The sequence below is a fragment of the Acomys russatus genome, chromosome 11 (assembly GCF_903995435.1).
Source record: "Acomys russatus chromosome 11, mAcoRus1.1, whole genome shotgun sequence".
In the NCBI taxonomy this organism is placed as follows: Eukaryota; Metazoa; Chordata; class Mammalia; order Rodentia; family Muridae; genus Acomys; species Acomys russatus.
The window spans coordinates 51076557-51097546 of NC_067147.1; the positions used below are offsets into that span (position 1 = coordinate 51076557).

The 20990-nt window shown below is 42.1% G+C and overlaps 1 protein-coding gene across 1 annotated transcript in view; it reads left to right on the forward strand.

Moving 5' to 3' along the window:
* The window catches only part of Pcdh15 (protocadherin related 15), a 428603-nt gene that overhangs the window by 221479 nt on the left and 186134 nt on the right, over positions 1–20990 (forward strand). The window contains exon 16 of the mRNA XM_051153212.1: positions 2827–2955. Coding sequence (XP_051009169.1) covers positions 2827–2955 — 129 coding nt within the window. The remainder of the gene's footprint in view (positions 1–2826; positions 2956–20990) is intronic.

Genomic DNA, 20990 nt, shown 5'->3' on the forward strand with positions numbered 1-20990 from the left:
TAGAATCTGTCCATTAGTGTGAAATACGAATGTTGAATCATAGCATGGCTATCTTCCTGAACAATCTAGAAACTGAAACCGCCATGCCCTGTAGCCAGGCAATCTATGACTATGCCAACACGGTGAAAAAAGATTGTAGCCAGCAAATGCAAAGTATAGCCAGAATTGTGTGTAGTGCTGATACCCAGATAACTTTGACACGAGGTCCCTCTCCTAAGAAATGTTTAAACTAGAGGTTACCCAGCAACATGGAGTCCTGTCACCTCCTGTAAAAGTCAGAATAACATGGGGACAGTATGCCTGAGCTCCCATCAGCGTGTCCCTCCGCACCGCGATGGCTCAATTCCCCTAACACCAACCAGCTGCAGGTCTTTGACAGCGGATCCAGGATAGTCTGCAAGCCTACCGCTCCCTGGGATGAAGAAGAATCTAAAAATAAACTGAGTGATAAAAATAGATTGACTGGAAATGCAAAGGTGGACATGAAGGTGTCTGGGGAGCTTGAAGAAAAGCCAGAGACACTAGTGCAACCTCTCTGAGGTCTTAGCTTCAAGCTGTCAAATTTAAAACCTTGTACACCCTCTGGCAAATTTGGAAATACTGCTGCTATAAAACACATTTTCAAAAAAAAATACTGGCTTTACCTCTAACATAACTTGAAAAGAAATAACATTTGTTAAAATATGTATTTTTTTGTTATAAAAGCAATGAGGTTTTCTGGGAGAACATTTGAGAAATATATAAATGTTACAAGGGAAAAATAAAACCCCTGTGTTCCGTCTAGTGAGAAAACATTGTAATCTCTCTGTATAAATTCATAATATATGTACACATGTGTGTATTTGTTTGGATGCATCTTTTAAATTAAATGATTTCGCTGGGAATACATTCAGAGATTAGTACAAAAACCCACAACTAGCTCGACGAGTTTGCACAGTTAGAAAGCATCTGTAAACATAGCCCATTGCAGGAAACAAGTCATCCAGCACTTGGGAAATCTAACCCTTCTGTCGTCTAAGGCTTGGTCCAGCTCTCCTCACTGCCACCCTCTGCTTACTCCTGTCACTTTGTAGAGCTCTCACATGCCAGAGAAATCCTGTAACTACATGTAATCGTACCTGACTCCTGTCGCTCAACCTCATGTTCCTCGCTCGTGGGCACTGGGTCGCATGCCCTCAGGATCCTCACTCATTATCACACGCATCAGACACCTTATTAATATCCGCTATGGATGGACATCGGGTGGTTTCCAGAATTTGGGCTACCGAGTGCAGTGGTGACCATCTTCAGGCCTTTACGACAAAGTTTGATTGACCATTACATGCATATAAATCATGTACGTGTAGCTCTAAATTATGAAGGGGTAAGCCATCAGTGCACACAAGTAAACAAGCCACCCACAGCCAGAGCCTCTGTGGTGCACGGAGAGTTTTAATGACAGCTGAACATGTTATAGAATAGATATGAAGGTTTAGGATAGCATTATATGGAAGAGTGCTCTTGAGTTTCTTTAGTAGAGGCCCTGTAAAATAGGAGTCTTGGAAGCTGGGATTGGATCTGAGTTAAGGTAGCATCGCTCCTGCGTCTAGGCGAGGTTTCGCATTATTTTCACAGAAAGCACGGCCTTTTACCAGGCTATTCCACTTTGGCATGCGGGAAAACCCCACTTTGCCTCTTTCCACTTCTTGATGGCCACACGACCTCTTTAGGGACACTTAGCACAATTCATATTCTGTGTCTAGTTTCATTACAAGTTACCTACAGGTTAGTAAAAACACTATTTTTATATAAATACTTTCACCGGTGTTCAGAGCTGTTTATATTATCTATTCTGGTGTTTATGTTTTCTTGCACAAGTTTTGTACCAAACCGTCATGGGATTTTCATACTCTCTTTTGCTCTTATAGCTCACTGACCTGCAATTAAGCATCTTAAAATCACAGCATATTGCATGTGTTACCTTGTAATTTAGGTTTTTTCCTTCTGTGTTTGCTCTTTGCCACTTGTAACCTACCCCACACTGAGACAGAAGGAGAAAGAGGCCAAACTTGGATGGCACCTCCACCTTAGTTCACACAGAAAGACAAACTTACTAATCTCAAGACTTCAGCTTCTATAACGTTTTTGCAGTTCAGTGGGCCAATATTTCCATGTACAAAAGCAGCATGCACAAAAATGGGTGGCTTACCTGACATTAGTGTCATTGTCTGGGGGCTCATCATGCAACTGTTCTGTGATTGCCAATATTTCACGGGGCTCAAATTCCTGATTTAGGCATAAACATTGAAACTAACCAAGGTGATGTTTTCTGACAGTATTAGCTTGCCTGAAAATACTTACTTATATGCAGTGCTATTTTATATTGTGTGTGTGTGTATATATATGTGTGTGTGTGTGTGTGTGTATGTATGTTTTTATGTTTAGACAGTGAAATACACAAGCTTTGAAAACTACAGAATAGTATAGGCTATAGATAAAAGTGGGTATGGGTATACAAACAAATGCTCACCACCCATAACATGTGAACAAGATAAAGGTAGCATAAGCTAAAAGGTAAGCCTCTAGGAAATACTTGACATTCTCAGGAAGATGTGTACCCTTTAATGTCATGGTTGGCTTTCACCATCTTTTTTTTTTTTTTTTTTTTTTTCGGTGTGTGAGGCTTTTAAGCTGATTCTCTTATGCTCTATGTCTTTTTCCTTTGGAAAGCTAAGGACTGTGATGCCCTTTAGATAGAGAACAAGTCAGCATGGATACCAATCTGAATCCAAAGCCACAGCAGCTCCTCTCATGCTTAATCTGCTTCTTCTTCTCTCTTCTTTTAAGACCTCAACTGCCACTGTGAACGTGGTGGTGACAGATGTCAATGACAATGCCCCTGTGTTCGATCCCTATCTGCCCAGGAATCTCTCCGTGGTAGAGGAGGAGGCCAATGCCTTCGTGGGCCAAGTGAGGGTAAGTGGAGTTATCATTTAGCTTAAATGTCATTTGCGGGTGGGGAGCAGTTTCTTACATTGTGATTTTGAAAAAAAGACCCAGTTCAAGTAATCTACAAAATGACTCATTGGACACTCTTCCTGACTGTTTCATTGTTAGATCCTGTACATTTGATTCCTATTTGTTAAATTTAATAACATTTGCATAATTTAAACATTGGCTAGTGTTAGAGTTTTCCCTCTCTGAATTAACTCATATGGTTTTATTTTCTGAAAAAAAAAAGAAGAAGGAGAAGAAGAAGAACAAATATCTTTAGAGAACTGTGTGTTTCGGTATGCCATTAGGTCTGGCTGTGGACCTTCCCAGTTGAAACTATAGACTGCTAGCTGTGAATTTGTTTGAGATAATAGACCTGTTTTTAGAGTCTACTCCCCACTGTGTATCCCTGCACACACTAGGCTTAATTTCTAGGTGTGCTCCCTCCACTTCCTGTGTGGACATGATAGCCACTTTCTGCAATATTTGCCTTCAGTGCCAGGGAAGAGGCTGGAGCTTTGTGCACGTTGGTGGAACACTCATCCATTGAACCACAGCTGCAGCTCTGCAGTCGCTTTTGGCAAACTTTCTCATTTCTCCTAAAGTATGGCCAGGCTCCCACGCTGGCTCCGGGCTTGGTTTGGAAGCCACAGGACAAGGGATGTCTAGAGGCAGATAGGATAGTGCCCTCTGAAGCTCCTCCTGGAGATGAAGCATGCAGGTGTCCTCAGGGAGCATCCCTAAGATGCACCCCTGGGAGACACCTGAGGCAAGTAACACTATAAACACAGGATGGTGATTTAGCTCGGTTCTCACTGAGACCATGCAGTCTGTCGATGTGGGCAACAGGTAAGAACACACATGGCACAGTCATACAGCTGAGCCGCCTGCCCGCGTCTGGACCCAGGAACAGGAAGAAATCTCTTCTAGGAGAGTGTCCCCAAAGGACTCCAGAATCTCCCCCCAAAGGTTCCTCTTTTCAAAGGGCCTGCCATCTTCCAGCAGGGCTATCTCGGCGACAATCCTTCAACATGAGGACTATGAGAGGTCATTTATCCCAGCCCCAGGACCCAACAAGAAATGAGACTTGGTCACCCAGACCCAGGACCCAGGTGTCAGGTCCTGTTCCATCTCTCTTTGTGCTTGTTCTCTGGATAGTTCTCTGATTAAGCATTTTCTAGAATTCTAATATATTTTATCCAAGCAGCATTGGCTCTAATGTTTAGTAAAATCTACTACTGAATGTGGAAGAAGTTTTCTTTAAATGTTGTTTTAAACTTTATTGAGATTTTCATATCAGGTCCTACGACACCCCCGCCTCGTGTGTGTGTGTGTGTGTGTGTGTGTGTGTGTGTGTGTGTGTGTGTGTGTGTTATGCACATGTCTACCTCTGTGTTGACACAAATTTGGGTGTATTGGCATGACGAGATCTGGGGTTGGGGGTTCATGTCAGCAAATACCCTGGATTGCACTTTCACTTTATTCAGTGTGACAGGGTCACTCAACCAAACCCAGAGATTGCTGATCTGTCTAGTGTCCACACCCAGCCTGCCTTGAGGATCCCATATCTCCATCCCCAAGGATGGATTTATGAGTTGTTCACCACACCCATCTGGCTTCTGAGGATCAAAACTCTGATCCTCACACACCTACAGCAAGTATTTAAACACTGAGCTGCCTCTCTGGCTCAGGTCCTGGGAGTTTGATTGGCTAGTTTGAACCTGTTTCTTCTTCTTTCATAGCACTGACAATACTCTGACTGCAAGCTCTGTGGTCATATCATTTTCTGTAACTGTCTCCAATCCAGGGAAGAGTACACTTTATATTTCCTTCAATTCCAACTCACCACCAGGGAGGACCTGAACAACTGTGATATCAGAGATGGTGTGTTGCCAACTAGAGAGTAGGATGCAAAGCCATCCATGTGATGCAAAGCCATCCATGTGATGCAAAGCCATCCATGTGATGCAAAGCCATCCATGTGATGGCTCCACTCCCTCCCACCATCTCTAGTGTCAAGGACCACATGTGGATTCTAGAAGGAAATGACAGATGACAAGATTTAGATATAAAGAGCTTCCTAGGGGTCTGGGGAGATGGTGCATTGGGTATGGACACTTGTTGTATAAGCACGTGGCCCTGACTTTGAATCACTGGCAACCGCATGAAAAGCCATATGTAGCCTCATTGCAGCTGGTTCCCAGCTGTGTGGGGAACAGAGACAGAAGGATTGCTGGGGCTCGTTGGCTGTCAGGCCAGCTCTAGATTCCATGAGAGACACTGTCTTGGAAGTCAGAGGTAAGGCAAAGAATGCTGACACAGGACACTTATATCCTTGACTGTGTCCTGTAGTGCCCATAGAGGCATACACACCCACACCTACATGCACATATGTCGTTCAGTGTCTGCTGCCAGCAGGTGGCCTTGGTCTCATGTCTGATGGGCTGGCTACCTCTAGATGCGAACGGAAGGACCTCAAGATCAAAGGTCCCAAGATCACGTTTCTACCTCCAGGCAGCTAGAGCACTTTAGGGTGAGGCTCATGGCCTGGGCACTAAGCCAGGTTCCCAGCCTCTCTGGGGGAGGTGGACAATGAGTTTCCACTTGGGTTGTGGTTTAGCTCTTTTAGAATGAGATGGCTGCTATCAGATGGCAGTGGAGCCCTAGGAACCCCACAAGACCGTGATGATACCAAAGTTTTACCAATCCTTGTTTGGGCAGCTGCTCTAAGCACTGCAGAGGAAGCAGGCGGAGGTCTGGTGAGACAAAGGCCAGGCAGTGCTTTACCCAAAGGTCAGAACCAAACCAGCGGTTATGATGGAGCAGGCCCCAGAGGCTGCAAAGGCAGTTCTGTCACTGCTGCCTGGCCACCAGGTGTCTAGCAGCTGACCCCCCGAGGTAAATGGAGTCTCAGATAGGTCATGGTGAAGGAATGGCAAGCAAGAGAGCGAGCCTCTGAGCACACCACTCCTGGGGCAATAGGGAGGGGTTTTGAGGGTGAATGTGTCTGATTCCATAGGTCTGAGGGTGCCAGAATACTTAATCTACATGCAGCAGCCCTGTCTCAAGAAGGAGAAGACAGTACTTAATTATCCAATGTGTGAGAGATGACTTCTAGGTGCAATTAAAGACCATTTGCTGGAGGCTACGATCTCCTCAGCAAAGGGTGGGGTACTTCTAGGAATTCCCTGTGCTGGCTGAATAAGTTCCTATCAGGAAAGGGTCCAGCCTGTAATCTGCCTTTAGGGCTCCTTGGGATCTGGGCTTACCAGATCAGGTGGAGTGGGAACCCTCCTGTGAAAAGGGAAATAGAGACAGTGGTGAGACTCCAGGCAGGAAGCTTAGGAGTCCCTACTGTGAAGCACCATATTGTTTAAAACAATTTCTTTCAATCATATAATAACTATTCCTATGAAGCAGATATTCAACTATCTGAGTAATTATAAATAAGGTTGTCAATTTGTAGTTAATTTTTACTTTCTTCTTTCTTCATTTTATCATTTTCCCCAGTGATTCCTGAGAAGGTATTGATGGCATTAACCCCATCCACTTACTTGTTCTTGTGTTTGAGAAATTGTCTAGAAAATGTCGTTCAGTTTTGAAAACTGAAATGTGACCCTAGTAGTCATTATCTGATGCAGTGTATCTGGCTGCTCATTGGGCTGTGGCATCTCTACACAAAACTAGAACGATTATGAATGTAGAAAAAAGAGAAAAACATCCCAAACAGCCATGTTTCCTTCTGACTCTGCAGCTCCAGCAACACTGTAATGTTCTTCCAGTGGAATTTGGATGCCTCCTAATGGCCTCCTGGTGCTACCTAATGATAATTATATAATACATTAATTTTACTAAATGACTCATGATCTTCTTGTAAAATTTTATTTAAATTGTCACCATACACTATTAAGACAGACTCAAAGCCAGGATGCAGATGGTTAATTACTGTACTAAACTTGAGTTATTGGTTTCTGTTTGTGTTCTCATGGCGTTTTAAGATGAGCAACCCAGTGTTTCAGGTTCCAGAGCTTGAGGAATTTGTTTGCTTTTTAGAAGTTATAAATTAAGAATTATACATGTCAATTTTTTCAGTGAACCTTCATTAACAGAATAGAATACAAAGTACCAAACAGCAAATATTAGTGTAGATTTTACTACTCCCAAGCAAGTATTAGAGATTAAAAAAAAAAAAAAAAGAAAAAGCCTATCAGTATTTTCCAACTACTTGAAGTAGCAAAGTAGAAATGGAGGAACTATATCCAATGGCATAAAGCCTAGTCACATATCCAATTAAGGTGTGTGTGTGTGTGTGTGTGTGTGTGTGTGTGTGTGTGTGTGTTTAGGTTTGGTGTGGTGTGGCAAGGTTTCTCTGTAATACCATCCTGGGTGTCCTGAAATTCACTCTGTCTACCAGGCTAGTCTCAAATTCACAGAGCTCTAGAGGCCTCTCTGCCTACCATGTGCTGGGATTAAAAGTACACATGCCTGGCTCTGTGTGTGTGTGTGTGTGTGTCTTTGTGTGTGTGTGTGTGTGTGTGTGTGCCTGTGTGTCTGTGTGTGTGTATAAAATTTATAAAAGAAATGGAAAACCATGGCAGTGGTCTAAGGTAGTCAGGAAAGGTTTCAGAAGAAAGCACTTTATGTTGAAAATGGGGAGCTAAGATTATGAAGCAGTAAGAGTTCAAAAGATGACATAATCCACGTGGGCTGGTTTGAGGACACTGATGCTGAGGGTCACACAGACCCCTGAAGGAGTGCTTGAACTGGTCCTGACAGCCCGTGAGTAGTAAGAGCAGTGAGCATCAGTGTTGCTCATAGCCACGTAACCAGAGAGCTCCCTATATAAGACACTGCCAGGCCGATTTTATTTTTGGACTCTGTTGTGCTGTTCCACAGGAAACCATCTTCAGAAACACGACTTCACGAGAGGCAAAATGGTACCCTAGAACTTCCTGTAGTGACGGCGTCCTGCTTAACACACTGGATGCTTCGGCCCATCTCTGTGTGGATGTGTAGCCTGAGTGGGGTTAGAGGGAGGGGAAACCAGGACGGAAGCTTCCAGGCTCACACTTCAGGTGTCCAGCCTCAAAAAAAAAAAAATCTCTGATGGGCCAAACTTCTTCAAATTCAAAAGCAACACATTTATCTGCTCCTCAGCGAACCCTGGGGCATAAACATGCACAGACCACACCAGGGAAGGCAAACCCTGGGAGAACACTTCCTGTTCAGTTTAAATTGGATCTTAGCTCTGTGTACAATGTGGAGGAAGGCATCTCCAAACACGCTTTCCGTCGTGGCCTACCACATTCTTAAAGCCCTAGAAGACAGGTGGAGCCCCAGGTCAACAAAACATTCTTCTAACTCTAAAATAAAGATGCTGAATTTATTTCACCTAAAACCAAGGGCATTTCATAGGAGATTTGCACGCTGACTCATCACAGGGATGTAGTGTACCGATTCCTCTCGAAACCCTCAAGAGAAGTTTTAAAATCATTAGTAAGCTGTGGTGTTGAGAAGGGAAGTGATGATGTCATTTAAAAGGAAAACTGGCGTTTCCTTCTACAGTACATTTTAATATTAAACAAAACAAATCTGGACCTCTGTGGTCTGTCTCTGATTAATGTAGCTGTTGTCCCTCTCTGTGGGGTTCTAAAAATCAAAAAAAACATAGGGAGCTTTATGGATCTTCCTTTAATTTTTGTAGCTCAGCATGGCACTCAATACTATAATACTTCTTTTTTAAGTGGCCCACAAGTGAGGAGTTTTATGTGTTCTCTTGTCCTAGTCAAACAATGTAAGGTAGACACCGCTACTCAATTCCCTGCAACACACACAAATCACACAATTCAAAATTTTGGCAATTTCTATTTCAATGCTGCTACCTACAAACTTATTTATAATGAGATCCATCTGTTGCCTATTGCTATTTCTGGAAACTTGATCTTTTGGGTATTCAATTAGCAGCTCACAAATAGATCTGAAATTTATGAAAGTATTTTTACAGTAGTTATTCAGAGTCCAGCCTTTTACCAATTTTAGTCTTAATGCCGGTTAGAATAAATATGTATGCATGCATTTGTATAGATATGTGTGTGTGTATAATATTATAATTCTGTATAAAAATATATAAAATATATAAATATTATTTTATAATTCTAGTGAATAAGGGTTCACTGCAGACCCAAGGTCACCAATGAAATCTTTTTTGAAAAATGCAATCTTTTTCATCTCTTCTCTAATATCTGCTTGCTTCTGGGTTTCATGTTTGATTATAGCTGATACTTTCTATTTTTCCATAAACCTTTGGAAATATCTTCTCAATTGCTCTTGTGACTCTGCATTCCTCTGGGTTACCTCCACTCACATCAAGGCCTCAGCCTAGTACATCCAATGCTGATGGCTCCCACAGCTGTATCTCGAGCTCTTTCTGATCCTCAAGTGTCCTTGAATAGAGCTTTGCCTTCAAAACAACCTTCCTTGAAAATATTCCTTCTTCATCGTTCACACCTCAGTTGACCCTCCCCTAGACGGAGGTCATGAAGCCATCAACTTCATCCTTCTGCCTTGAAATCTATATGCTGCCAGTCACCAATACTGATCGCTCACTATTCAGGCTGTTATGTCATTGTCTCATTAACTCTCCTCTTAACAACTTGGTCTTGCTCCTATTTTTCACCTAAAGTATTATTATAACCACAAAGTAGTCTTTATAGATACTAATTATTGTCATGTGCCTACTAAGATATTGTGGCTAACATAATTCATCTATAGAAGATTGTCATACCTCCCCAGCATGCCATAAGAAGCCATACTTCCAGATGTTGACCTCTGGCCTCCACATTCTTTTACAGATATGTGGAAGTACACACACACACACACACACACACACACACCACATGTTTTTCCTAAATTATCTAACATTTGCTGAAGAATTATCAACTATTTTCACCTCACAACCTTACTCTGTAATCTTTACCGTTCAATACAACATTATATATTTAAAAGATCTCGCTTTATACACATTTGTATTCTTGTTTTATTGACTGGTGAGAATTTGTGGCCTATACACTTATGTGGATTCAGTTCTTGTTCTTTAAAAATGTTACAGCTACAATTACTTTCCCTGACTATTATGCAACCAGAAATAAATATGGAAACCAACTCTTGGGCTCATAGGCATGACTCCAACTATTCTGAGGGCTGTTAGTGACCACGGCTTCTTTTCCTCAACTATTAAGAAAGGTGAACGTGAAATAACTTCAATGAATAACTCCTAATTCCATGGAAAGCAAATGCAGCATGTCCATACTAAGCCACTACGGGGACCACTCCTCAGCATAGCGTAGTCGCCTTCCTCTACTGACCCTCGTCGCTTGATATCTCTTGCTCTTTGATACAGAATCACCGCCAGCATGCGCTTCCATATGTGATGTGTCTTAGTAGTGTCCATCTGCTGAAATGGACACAGAACTGTCCGGTGTGCATGTGTTAGTGGTTGCCACCATTTGTACACTGATGTTACGCTTCAGCGCCTTCCTGTGTCTTTTATTCTGCTTTCTACATGCAGTGACAGCATGGTTCATTTCCACACCGCACTTCTTTTTTTTTTTTTTTTAACTTATTCTTGTGACATCTCAATGGTTATCCCATCCTTGTATCCTCCCATTCTTCCCTCCCTCCCATTTTACCCTTACTCCCCTCCCCTATGACTGTTCTTGAGGGGGATTTCCTCCCCCTGTATATGCTCATAGGGTATCAAGTCTCTTCTTGGTAACCGCTGTCCTTCCTCTGAGTGCCACCAGGTCTCCCCATCCAGGGGACATGGTCAAATATGAGGCAGCAGAGTATGTGTGAAAGTCATACCCCACTCTCCACTCAACTGTGGAGAATGTTCTGTCCATTGGCTAGATCTGGGTAGGGGTTTAAAGTTTACTGCCTGTATTGTCCTTGGCTGGTGCCTTAGTTTGAGCAGGACCCCTGGGCCCAAATCTGCCTATCATAATGTTCTACATGAAAGCCTTCACTTACCAGGAAACTGGGACAGAGGGGAGGACATCCTATTGGGACTCTGGATGAGAGAAGCATGGGAGAATAGCAAAGTAGAAGGATCCAGAGGGTCCTAGAAACCTACAAGTAGCACACCGCACTTCTGATGCATGTCTGAGTGGACTTTGCCTTGAGGATGTTGTCTCCATTGAGTCTATGAACAGCTTCCTGTAATTTCTCTTCATGCACATGTACCTGAGTTTCTGGGTGATAGATATGTGTGTATTTGGTTTCATTGCCCATGCCAGCTTGTTTGCCAAGGTGACCAGGTAAGAGTCAGCATTGTGCTGTGTCAGTCCTTCTACCAACATAGTATAACACCAGACTCCTTACACTGTAGCTTTCGTTATCATTTCCCTGAGACTGAGCATCTTTTCATGTGCTTAATTATTATTCTGAACCTTATCTTAGCCTCTCTAATGCCCATTGGATTGCCCTTGGCTGCCCATCTCTTGATGGCGCTTTTCATCCATATGCATGGTCTCTGTCCATTTTAGACACGACTCTGCCCTCTTTACATGTGCTGCAGACAACTTTTCCCTCTCTGTTCCCAGCATCTCATTTACTTGAATAATGGGGCTTGAGCTCAATTCGAGAACGCTGCCTAGCACACGCAAGGCCCTGGTTTCCACCAACAGACCAGCAAGCAAGCAAATACCTACAGATATGAGTGGCTTTTGACACAGCTTATTCTCATCCATTAATTATTTCAAAATCATCGCTGCTGTTTTCCTCTTGTTTAAGGACTGCTCCCTACACCTCCCCAAGTAATGAGAATCACCCTATACTATTTTGAGTGCCTCAAATTTTCTCTTGCTTGTATTAAACATGCCATCTGTATTTGTGGGAAGGGGGTGTTCTGTATTTATTTAGCAGGCAACCCTTCCCTTGCTGCTTTGTTGAGACATATCATAAATTCTGTACTTGCAAGTGTCAGGGTTGTTTCTGTTTTCTCTCCTCTGTTTTATTGGTGCATTACTCTGCCTTTGCAACAACAGCAGTAAGTGTCTTACTTACACTTATTTTACAATAAGTCTTAGTATGGCCAAAAATCAGTCCTTTTTCTCCTCGGATGAATTTTCACTGGAATCAACTTTGCTGATTCCTTGGTTACAATGTGTCCTTCCTGTACTTGCAAATTATTTGCATAAGTAGGTAAATATTACCAGTGATTACCATAAATATTACTTTACTGGTATCATTCCCACCTCCTGGCATTGTAGGAGGATCCTTCCCCCATCCTATCCTTTAGTGTCCGGTCACTTCATGATTCTTCATCATTCTGTCACACGAGTGAGACATTTCCTGCCTCATGTTGGTGAAATTATCACTCTTGTCCTTAGAAAACACAGGATATGAGAGCAGAAACATACAGATCTCCCAAGACAGGGAGTGTCCAGGTCTGTTGGGATGATAGTAAGAGAGGGCCCTCCTTTCTTGAAATCTTTCCAGTCACATCTATTTTTCTATGGAGAACAGAATACTACACACTGGTCATGGTTTCCTTAACCTTTCAGTAATGGTCCCCAAAGGTGCCCTTCATCTGTTGTGTCTTAAGGGGTTAGCTGTGGCAGTCATCTCTATGCATGGGGTCAACTGAGTCTGTGGTCTTAGCATATGCTGATACTTCCTTTGACAAGAAGATGAGTCTTTTAAATTTCAAAAAATGTTATGTGGAATCTATCTCTGGGCAATCAAGAAACTTTTTACACCCTATAATAGGAAGGAAAAATGCAATCTTATTATTATATATGTTTATATGTATATATATGTGTGTGTGTATATACATATTTAATGTCACAGTTAGCATCACAGAAAACATGAGCCTTCAGTCCACCTATCTTAGATGTTTTTAAGTTATGTAAATCAAAGCGATGGCATTATTAACTTTAGGAACACCGTGTTGATCACCCTCGATTAGTGTCCGCAGATATCTTACCTCACAGCCATTTCGCTGCAATTCCCTCATCGTGGTGGTTATAACACTTACATGACCATGGCATAGCTTAACCTAAATTATTGGTCCAGAAACAATGAAAAGTGAGGATGAAGATGTGAGGTTTAGGTATATGAGTCATCTCAAGAGGATGCAGTCGGGATCACAGTGCATCATCTCCTGGCCAGTGGGTACCAATGCCCTGTAGTGATGGACTGCACTTCCCAGCCTTTAATTTCTAAAGCTTGTTTTCTAATTAATTGCTTTACTGTATTTCCATGAATGTCAGCCTGCATGGATGTAGACGTACTACTGTGTGCACGTCTGGTGCCCACTGAGTCTACAGGAGTGTCAGGTCCCCCTGGAACTGGTTGTCACCCACCATGTGTGCCCTGAGAAGTGGAATCAGGTCCTCTGCGAGAGCAGTAACTGCTATTAAACACGGAGTTATCTGTTGTTGTTTTTTTTAACTTTTCTAGTTTCTGGTTTAAATTACTTCTAGCTGGCCATGTTCAGTCAGATTTCTTCTACAAGTACCCAGAGATGGAAGAGTACGAATTTACCAATAATCACTTTTTGAGATGGCTAATCTGATGTTCTAACCAGCTGCATCTTTAATTAACTAGTGTTCCTTGCATCCCTTAATGCTAACAACGATGGTAGCAATAGGCCAGATCTACTGTTGATGAACCAGCATCTTTATTTGTCTTCCTTTTCTTTTGCCCAAGTAGTGCATCAGAAAAGATGTTAGAATTCATCATTGAGAATTTGCTGGATTTTTTTAAGGGACTGTATCAAATATCATGCTGACCTTATTCTGTGTGTTCATCTCTGTTACTGAACTGTTAGGCTTGGCATTAAAAAATGACAACTGGACTCCTGCTGGCAAATTTATGTCTCATTATATTTAATCTCACTCTATTTTAAGAAAGCACCACTGCTTAAAGTATCTGGATTTACATTAAGGAAAGGCAATGCAAGATTTTATTTCATCTCTCATTGATACCATAGCATAGAAAATAATCTTTGCTTGGAGGCTGTTTTGTAAAATGCAGATTTCGGGTGGTTTTCAAAGGTGCTTGCATTTGTAGGCAGCCTGAAGATGTGTGTGTGTGTGTGTGTGTGTGTGTGTGTGTGTGTGTGTGTGTGTGTGTGTGTTTGGGGCTTCTTGACATATAAGTAAATTTAATAGAATCTAATATTTGTCCTACTTGGGTCTGTCCTGCATAACAAAGTTAGATTCCTACAAGTCTACTCTTTCTCTAAGTGGAGTTATTCAAATGAATCTCAAACTTGTTATTGATTTTATAATTATAGCAAAGAAATTCTCATGAACACACTTTTAAAATATCCATCATGAAATCTTTTCTGATGCAGGCTCTCACTATGTAGTCCTCCGTGCCCAAGAATTTTCTGTGTAGCCCAGGCTGCCCGCAAACTCTGCGGGCCTCTGCCTCTGCCTCTGCCTCCTGATTGCTGTGAGTAAGAGCAAGCACCACACCATGGTGCTACATTGTTTAAGCCTTACCTAAATTCAGTAAATGAGGAGAGCAGATCATTTTAGGACCTCAGTTGTCTGATAATCCTGTAATGTAACCAACCAGAGAGACATAGGGTAAGAAGAAATAGCCCTGCCTGCTGCCTGCGTAATGGTTTAAAATGGATCACTGCAACTGAGTTTACTCCACAGTAAATCTTACAGAAAATTTAAAATGGCCAATAACTTAACAACAATCTACTAAAGGAAAAAAAATCCCCCGTATGTGTAGGCAAACATGCTTCACGTGACCGCCCCTCAGAAGGCATTCGGCCCTCGTCTCTGAAAGCACAGAGACCGCCATTGCTTACCGCCATTACTCTACTTTAGGGTGTCATATATGTCTGATCACTTTTATCATTTGCTCATAACAAGCAGACGTAAGTATTGAGGGAGGGTGGAGAAATAAGCAGAAAGCAGAGGAACTGTGGACTTACTAAAGAAAACACTTGAAGAGCCTTGTCAAGCACGGGCCTCCGGCCACCGCATCATAAGCATAAAACCTAAATGCCACACCATAAAATGAAATGGGTTGGCAGTGAATTGCTCCACTTTGAGTTACTTAGTTCTTCCTCGGACCGCAGTGCGCTTGCGCAAACAAGCTTTTATCTCGTTTCACAAGGCTTGGAATGGTAAAGAGTTTAAAGACAAAGAGAATAAGAGGGGGCCGAGAGATAGAGACTCTGGGAGGGGTTGTTGGGGGAGAGAAGGAAAATAGAAGAAGAAGGTGAGGGTTTTTTTTTAAGCCACATTAAAAAAATTCTCTTGAAAGTCAAAGTCAATTTCCTGACTGAAATCATGGATTATCTGGTTATAGCCTCCTTGGGACAAGTATGAGACAGAAATCTTTGTACCTAAAACACTTCGCACTTAATTTTATGATCTCGTTGAAATGTGCAGGTAATCTAGGTCCTGAGGAGATGGAAAAATCATTATTAGTGCACTGAAATAACATTATGCAAGAAGAAACTTAATGAATCAATGCAGCTCAGCAAATCCTGGCCACTGATGAAAACTAGCTTTGCTTTCCCAAGCAGCTGTGAGCTGAGAAACTGCTCTTTAATTGCCCCAAAATCACAGATAGCAAATCCTGTCAGTTCAAGGGACATTCACAGTGTATGAAATATTCCACTGAGAATTCAGATCATGTGGCTCTCGTAACTTTTACTTACATAAGAGCTGCTGTAGAGAGCCACATTTGAAGAAATATTTTATAGCCAGGGAATCATGACTTTCATAATCTATTTTTCTTATACTTAGCTTACTGTCTGCTTTTAAAATGAGATTTTTCCAAGAAGTGAAAAATATCTTGAACCCTGTCGTTAAATGTTGAAAATAAGCCAGGCCTGGTGGCTTACGCCTGTGATCCCAGCATGCAGGAGGCAGAGGCAGGCAGATCTCTGTGTGTTCGAGGCCAGCTTGGTCTACAAAGTGAGTCCAGGACACCCAAGGTTACACAGAGAAACCCTGTCTCAACAAAACAAAACAAAATGTTGAAACTAAATAAATGACAGTGAGTGACTAGGCAAAATTGTAGTCTTTACGCATCTGCAGACATTTAGTCATAGTTTAGATCCAGGAAGAAATACATAATGAAGATATTTTTAAATATGTGTTTTACTCATAAACACACTTGGCCCGTTATTTTATTCATCCAGTAGTCAGGCACATCATGAAGGGGAAAAGGGATAACACTATGGGTATGTGTGCTCTCTACACGGGCTAGAGGACTGAGGAACGAAGGCCACACAGGAAATTGCTAAGGCAGGCCTGATAAAGCAGAACTACTTTGCACAAGCAGTAACTTAACAGAGAACTTAGTAGTTAACACCTTAGGGAACGTGCGCTGTGGCTACGAGTGTCGAGTCTTCTCCCACTAGAAGCTTGAAAAAAAAAAAATAGATACAGTAAGAGCGACGTCTTTGCCGCGAACAGTTTGTCAGCGTGTTTGAACATTGACGAGTGTAGTAAAGCGAGATTTGGAAGATGCTTACAGGGAAAGTAATATGCCCACAGGCGTGGCTGCTGGGATACAGGAGGACCGTAGAGCTTTCCTGGCTGGCACTTCGTTCAGTTTCGGTAGAACGGAGAGGGGAAAGCATGGTTGGTGAAGGGTGTTTCTGTTTATCTGCACTTGTTCCCTCTGTGTTTAAAATCATGGGTGGCTAGATCTGGGTAGGGGTTCGAAGTTTACTGCACGTATTGTCCTTGGCTGGTGCCATAGTTTGAGCAGGACCCACAGTTGACTAGAGAGTGGGGACTGACTTTCACACGAACTCTGGTGCCCCATTTTTGACCACGTCCCCTGGGTGGGGAGGCCTGGTAGCACTCAGAGGAAAGATAACAGGCTACCAGAAAGAGACTTGATACCCCATGGGCATATACAGGGGGAGGAGGTCCCCCCCAGTCACAGTCATAGGGGAAGGGAGTAAGGGGAAAATGGGAGGGAGGGAGGAATGGGAGGATACAAGGGACGAGATAACCATTGAGATATAATATGAATAAATTAATAATATATTTTTTTAAATAAAATAAAATCACGGGTGACACTCCCAGCCCTGAGCACACTGCGTGTTCTGTCATCGTGACTCAGCACTCTGACTCCTCCTTCTGAATTTGGTGACATCACATCACTTAAGAATTCACTCAGAATAAAGGCTAGTGAAAGGGGAGGCACTAACAATATTCCAGGTCACCTCTGTCCTCGCTTCTCAAACCGGATGTAAATCCTGAGTTCTTATGGAATCATGATCTTCATAGTGTGTGTTTCTCTGATATGGCTCTTAATTTTCAAAATTAAACTACGTAGGACTAAACATTCTCAAGTAAACAGTACCACGTTCCCAAGTACTCTTCCTACCAGAGCTCTGGCAGAGCCCCCTTGAAGATAAAAACATTTAATCACCATCCAAAGAAGTGTCTTCCTGAACCAAGGTCACAGATAGAAACCACACCAGGGCCCTAAGTTCAAATCCAATTTCTTTTCTCTGCCCAACATAATAATCTAACCCAGCTCAATTTCCCACAGAATAAATGTCTTCCAAATGCTAAAAACAGCATCCCAACAGGTTAAGTGCACAGACGGAAAGGATGCGAATCCTGTGCTATCTGTGATTTTTAGTCTCACACTGAGTCAAATCCAACAGTAAAGCAAGAGCTGCATCATCTCTGGGCGGAAAAGAGAACTGTATGAGTCTGAACAATCAAATCGTTGGTTTTTTTTTTTTTTTAATAATTTTAATTCTATGCTTTGGCTTATTGTTTTGAGGGGAAAAAATCGATAGTTGATGTTGTGATTTTTTAAAAATATGTATGTATAGAAAATTTACTATATTCCACAAATTAAAGAATTTATCATCTAATAAAAAGAATTCAAATAGGGCTTTTGGGGGGACTATAAACTGCCACCCAGATTGCCCTACAAAGAAAAAAAAGCCATGTCTCAGCTGCTGGGAATGAGGTACAGAAGTCCTTCAGTGGCAGCCACACCAGGGTTCTCTCAGCTGAGGGTGGTTTCCCTGCCCAGCAACTCACCCTGATTGGCCTACTGTAATGTTGTGACCTATGGCAGAAGGCCTGATCATTTTCAGCCCAGTTAAGGACAACTCTGATCTGTGACGCTAATTGTGGAACTGCTTTTGGGCTTGGCTAATGCTATAGTTGGCCCCCTTAGGGAAGTCAGGCTTCTCCTTGAATCCAGCCCTGCTTTTCTCTGCCCTTCAAAGACATTGCTTTCAAAAGCACACTCGTAATAAAAAAAAAAAAAAAAAGACTTGCGGGCAATGTCTGCCTCCTAACCGTCTTCCCGCAGAATGCAGCCTGCAAGCAAATACAGTTTTTCCTTCAAGCTACCGGAATCAAGGAGGCTTACGGGCTGACAAATAAATATATAAAGCCGGCAATAATTCTTCGGCTTGTTTTCTCACTATTTACTTTATGAGAGCTCAGAAGCATTGCTTCGTTGGGATTTCTGAAACCCAGGGCTGGAAATATCCCCTGTGCGTGCCATAATTCACAGCGTGGATACACAGCGAGGACAGCCGCTTACTCACTGTCTTTGGCCCCTTCTAGTTTAATGCTTTTACGAGGGGTTCCTCTGAGGCTCCAGTCTTTTCTAATGGGTTCCTGAGGCCTCAGCCTCCTGCTCATCCACGTCGGCACAGAGAGATCCCTGTCCAAAGCAATCATTCTTTATGACGCAGCAGACGGTGATGTTTCCTATGGGCAAGCCAAATCAAAGCAATTCTCGCTTGCCATGTTGGCTGGTAGCATTGTCCTCCTTGTAGATTCTTTGGGTTTTAAGTTGGAAATAAGTCAATAGCTTTCTTCTATATTATCCGCAAAGATTCTTGGTAGACACACTATAGAGCTTCAGTAACTCAGAGTAATCTATTTTTTTTTTTTCAAAAAAAAAACCTCCTAATTTATACGTGCTGTTTTATACCATTGCATTCTACTGACTAGGCTCTTTCTACAGAGTGGGGAATATATATATATATATATAATCATATGTCATTACATTAAGGAAGATTTCCGCTCATCCAATGCATATCTACTCAGTGCCTTTTGTGCCAGCAATAAAACACAAGCATACATATAAGCATGTGCACACACACACACACACACACACACACACAGAGTTACAATTTTTCTTGAAATTTTTTTTATCGCCAATCTGATTTATTTTTCTCTCATTTAGTCAGAAAAACTTAAGAGATGTTGATGAAATTTACAAATCTTATTTTTAAAAAGCTAATATTTTTTGAGATTATACTTATAGTTTCCTTATTTCTCCTTTTCCTTTCCTCCCTCCAAATATTTTCAATTCGTGGCCTCTTCTTTTACTGCATGCATTTATGTATATCCGTGTGTATTCCTAACTATAACAAGCTTAGTCCTTGTAATGCTGCTTTTATGTATATTTTCAGGGCTTACCACCTGATATTGGACAACCAATTGGTCTGCTCTTCACTGGGAAAACTATTTCTCCAGCTTCGACAATTTTTTAGTTGCCTATAGTTCTCTGTGTATGGTTGAGACCCCACGTACTTTTCCCTAACCACTTTGGCATATATATTGATACATTCCTTATTCACTTTACGTTTGGGTGGTCATGTTGATGCATCACAGTCATTTAACCTGAACTTGAAGGAAACAAACTGGCAGTGTCTTGCTTCAGGCCTGTTGCATGGCAGTCATAGCACAGCTTTGCACAAGCAGTAGAGCCCTGCAATGGATGTCAGAAGCAGGCAGTTGCAGATGGAGAGCAGAGGAGAATAAGAAATCCACTCTTCACTATTCAAATACTTGAACATTATCTCTCTCTCTCTCTCTCTCTCTCTCTCTCTCTCTCTCTCTCTCTCTCTCTCTCCACCTCTCTCTCTCTGGTTGGTTTTGGTTTGGTTTGGTTTGGTTTGGTTTGGCTTTTTTCAAGACAGGGTTTCTCTGTGTAGCCTTGGCTGTTCTGGACTCACTTTGTAGACCAGGTTGGTCTCGGACTCACAGCGAGCTGCCTGCCTCTGACTCCCCTGGGATTAAAGGCGTGCACCACCACGCCCAGCTTACTTCTACACTCTCTACATCTTCCTTCCTTCCGTCTATACCCAAACACTTCCCAGATAGTAAATATTAAAATGGCATTTTTTTCCAATTCTTTCTGCTTTCGTGATGAAATGAGCATACCAAATATAACAGCTGCAAATGGAACCCCAACCAGCAAACTGTCAGTAAAGGGATGAATACAGAAATCACAGTTCGGAATCAAACAAACTAGCAACATCCTGCCCAGCCAGCAGAGGGCGGAAACCGGCACTGGCTCTGTTGGTCACCCTCCCTTCTGATTCTTGTGTGTGCGCTTTGCCTCCTGGTGTGGCAGCATTTAAAGGCCCTCCACCACAGCGGGCTTTGGCAGCAATGCACACTGGCATGCTGCCCTTCTGAGGGGGTGACATGCCATGGAAACCATAAGCCAAAACAAGCCTTCCTCCTTCAAGCCAGATATTTGGCCACAGCAAGAAGGCAGATAAGTCCCCAAAATAGCCTACCTACACTGAAATATAGGGTTGGAAGATAAGAAGGTACATTCTCTCATTATTCAAAGGATGCTGCCTGTTAAATTGTTTAAAAATTTCTTGATATATTATTCTGACACTGATACAAAAATAAGACAGCAAGATAAAAATCTCCGTGACAGAGCACAGTAGATAGAGCAAAAATTAAGACTGGCTCCTTTAAGAACCCCATGGTACACTCATATTTAATAGCACGTAAATTAAGACACGAGGTTAAGATATAGAATAATGTAGCTATTTAATAAGTAGTACATTACACTGTCAATAAATAGGCAGGATGTGATTTTACATGTTCGTGCAGGAAAGAAACACAATACTTTGTGTTTGAACTTGACAGAAAATGCAAATGAATACACTGAAAATGTGGTTCAAAGGAGATTACCCCACAATGTACAATCATTGTGAAAGAGTGCTGTTCCTTGAGGAC